This window comes from Mastomys coucha, unplaced genomic scaffold (assembly GCF_008632895.1).
Source record: "Mastomys coucha isolate ucsf_1 unplaced genomic scaffold, UCSF_Mcou_1 pScaffold14, whole genome shotgun sequence".
Classification (NCBI taxonomy): domain Eukaryota; kingdom Metazoa; phylum Chordata; class Mammalia; order Rodentia; family Muridae; genus Mastomys; species Mastomys coucha.
The window spans coordinates 122,074,435-122,075,714 of record NW_022196896.1 but is presented as its reverse complement, the minus strand read 5'-3'; the positions used below and the strand labels follow the sequence as shown (position 1 = coordinate 122,075,714).

The following is a 1,280-nucleotide window of genomic DNA, read 5'->3' as shown; positions in this document are numbered from 1 at the left end:
TTTTGAGACAGGGTTTCTCTGTGTATCCCTGGCTGTCCTGGAACTCACTCTGTAGACCACGCTGACCTTGAAGTCAGAAATCTGCCTGCCTCTGCCTCCCAAGTGCTGGGATTAAGGGCCTGCACCACCACTGCCCGGCAGAAATTTACTTTTTTCAAAGAAAGAGATTTTATAATGATATTAATGGATTAAACAACATTTTAGTCAATCCTTTTTGATTTAAAAAATTATCTACCTTTTGAAGATGTTTACAAATGTCTAACAATATTTTCATTGTCATAATTAAAGAAAAAGCTACTTGCAACTGTTGGTAGCCATAGGGGATACCACTAACCATCTGATGGATAATCCATAGAACCAAGAGTTGTTTGTTGCCAGGATACCCCGATATTTACTGAGACATTCACTCTGTTTTCCTTTTGTGAAAGCTATTAATACCTCTTATTTGTCAAATTTCCCCTTAAAGGTTCCCCCAAACCTCACCTATTAATTCATTCAACAATGTGTCTGACCCAGGTGATAATTAGGCATTATGCTGAGTAATGGGAGCATGGAGCTGCCTAAGATATAGCACCTTTTCTCACATATTTCAGTATATGAATAGAGGTAGGTTAGCTATAGACTAAATCTTATGGAAAAGCAGACACTGTTTTATGCATTTAGTACTTACATACTGAGTAGCTGACTAAATGATACAATGGACAAAATACAACTGCTTCTGAATTGTTCCTTAGAAAATATCATAGAAAATCTCATTTTATCTGTCTTTTCTTATTTACAGAACAGGAGAAATGGGGAATTTGACTGCACCTTGTAATGCCAATTGCAACTGTTTGCGGTCCTACTATTACCCTCTCTGTGGAAATGACGGAATACAGTATTTTTCTCCCTGCTTTGCAGGTTGTTTAAACTCAGTTTCAAACAGGAAACCAAAGGTAGCCCAATGAAGTAATGTGAACTGTGTTCTGTGATTCTTGTCTTGACTCTCCTAGTAGGATACTCTGTCTTTTCCCTCTGCTTGCATTCCTTTTTCAGTTACACAGCCCTGGTCTCTTCTGATCCATTCCTTCATGTCTCAGGCAATTATTGCTGAACTCAGCATGGCAATGATAGTACCATTTTATATTGTTTTGCTTTGTTTTTCTCTCAATTATAAAATGTATTATCAGAGCATGATTATGAGAGTATGGTTACTAATCAGGAATATAATTTCAAATTTCACACACCATGGTTATACTGTAAAATATCCAAATCATTAATTCAGCCTCAAATGTAAATTT

At 36.6% G+C, this 1,280-nt stretch overlaps 1 protein-coding gene across 2 annotated transcripts in view; it reads left to right on the top strand.

The window, feature by feature from the left end:
• The window catches only part of Slco4c1 (solute carrier organic anion transporter family member 4C1), a 55,929-nt gene that overhangs the window by 40,292 nt on the left and 14,357 nt on the right, over nucleotides 1-1,280 (top strand). For both annotated transcript variants that reach the window (XM_031368529.1, XM_031368530.1), the window contains exon 9: nucleotides 782-935. In XM_031368529.1, the coding sequence (XP_031224389.1) occupies nucleotides 782-935 (154 nt within the window). The remainder of the gene's footprint in view (nucleotides 1-781; nucleotides 936-1,280) is intronic.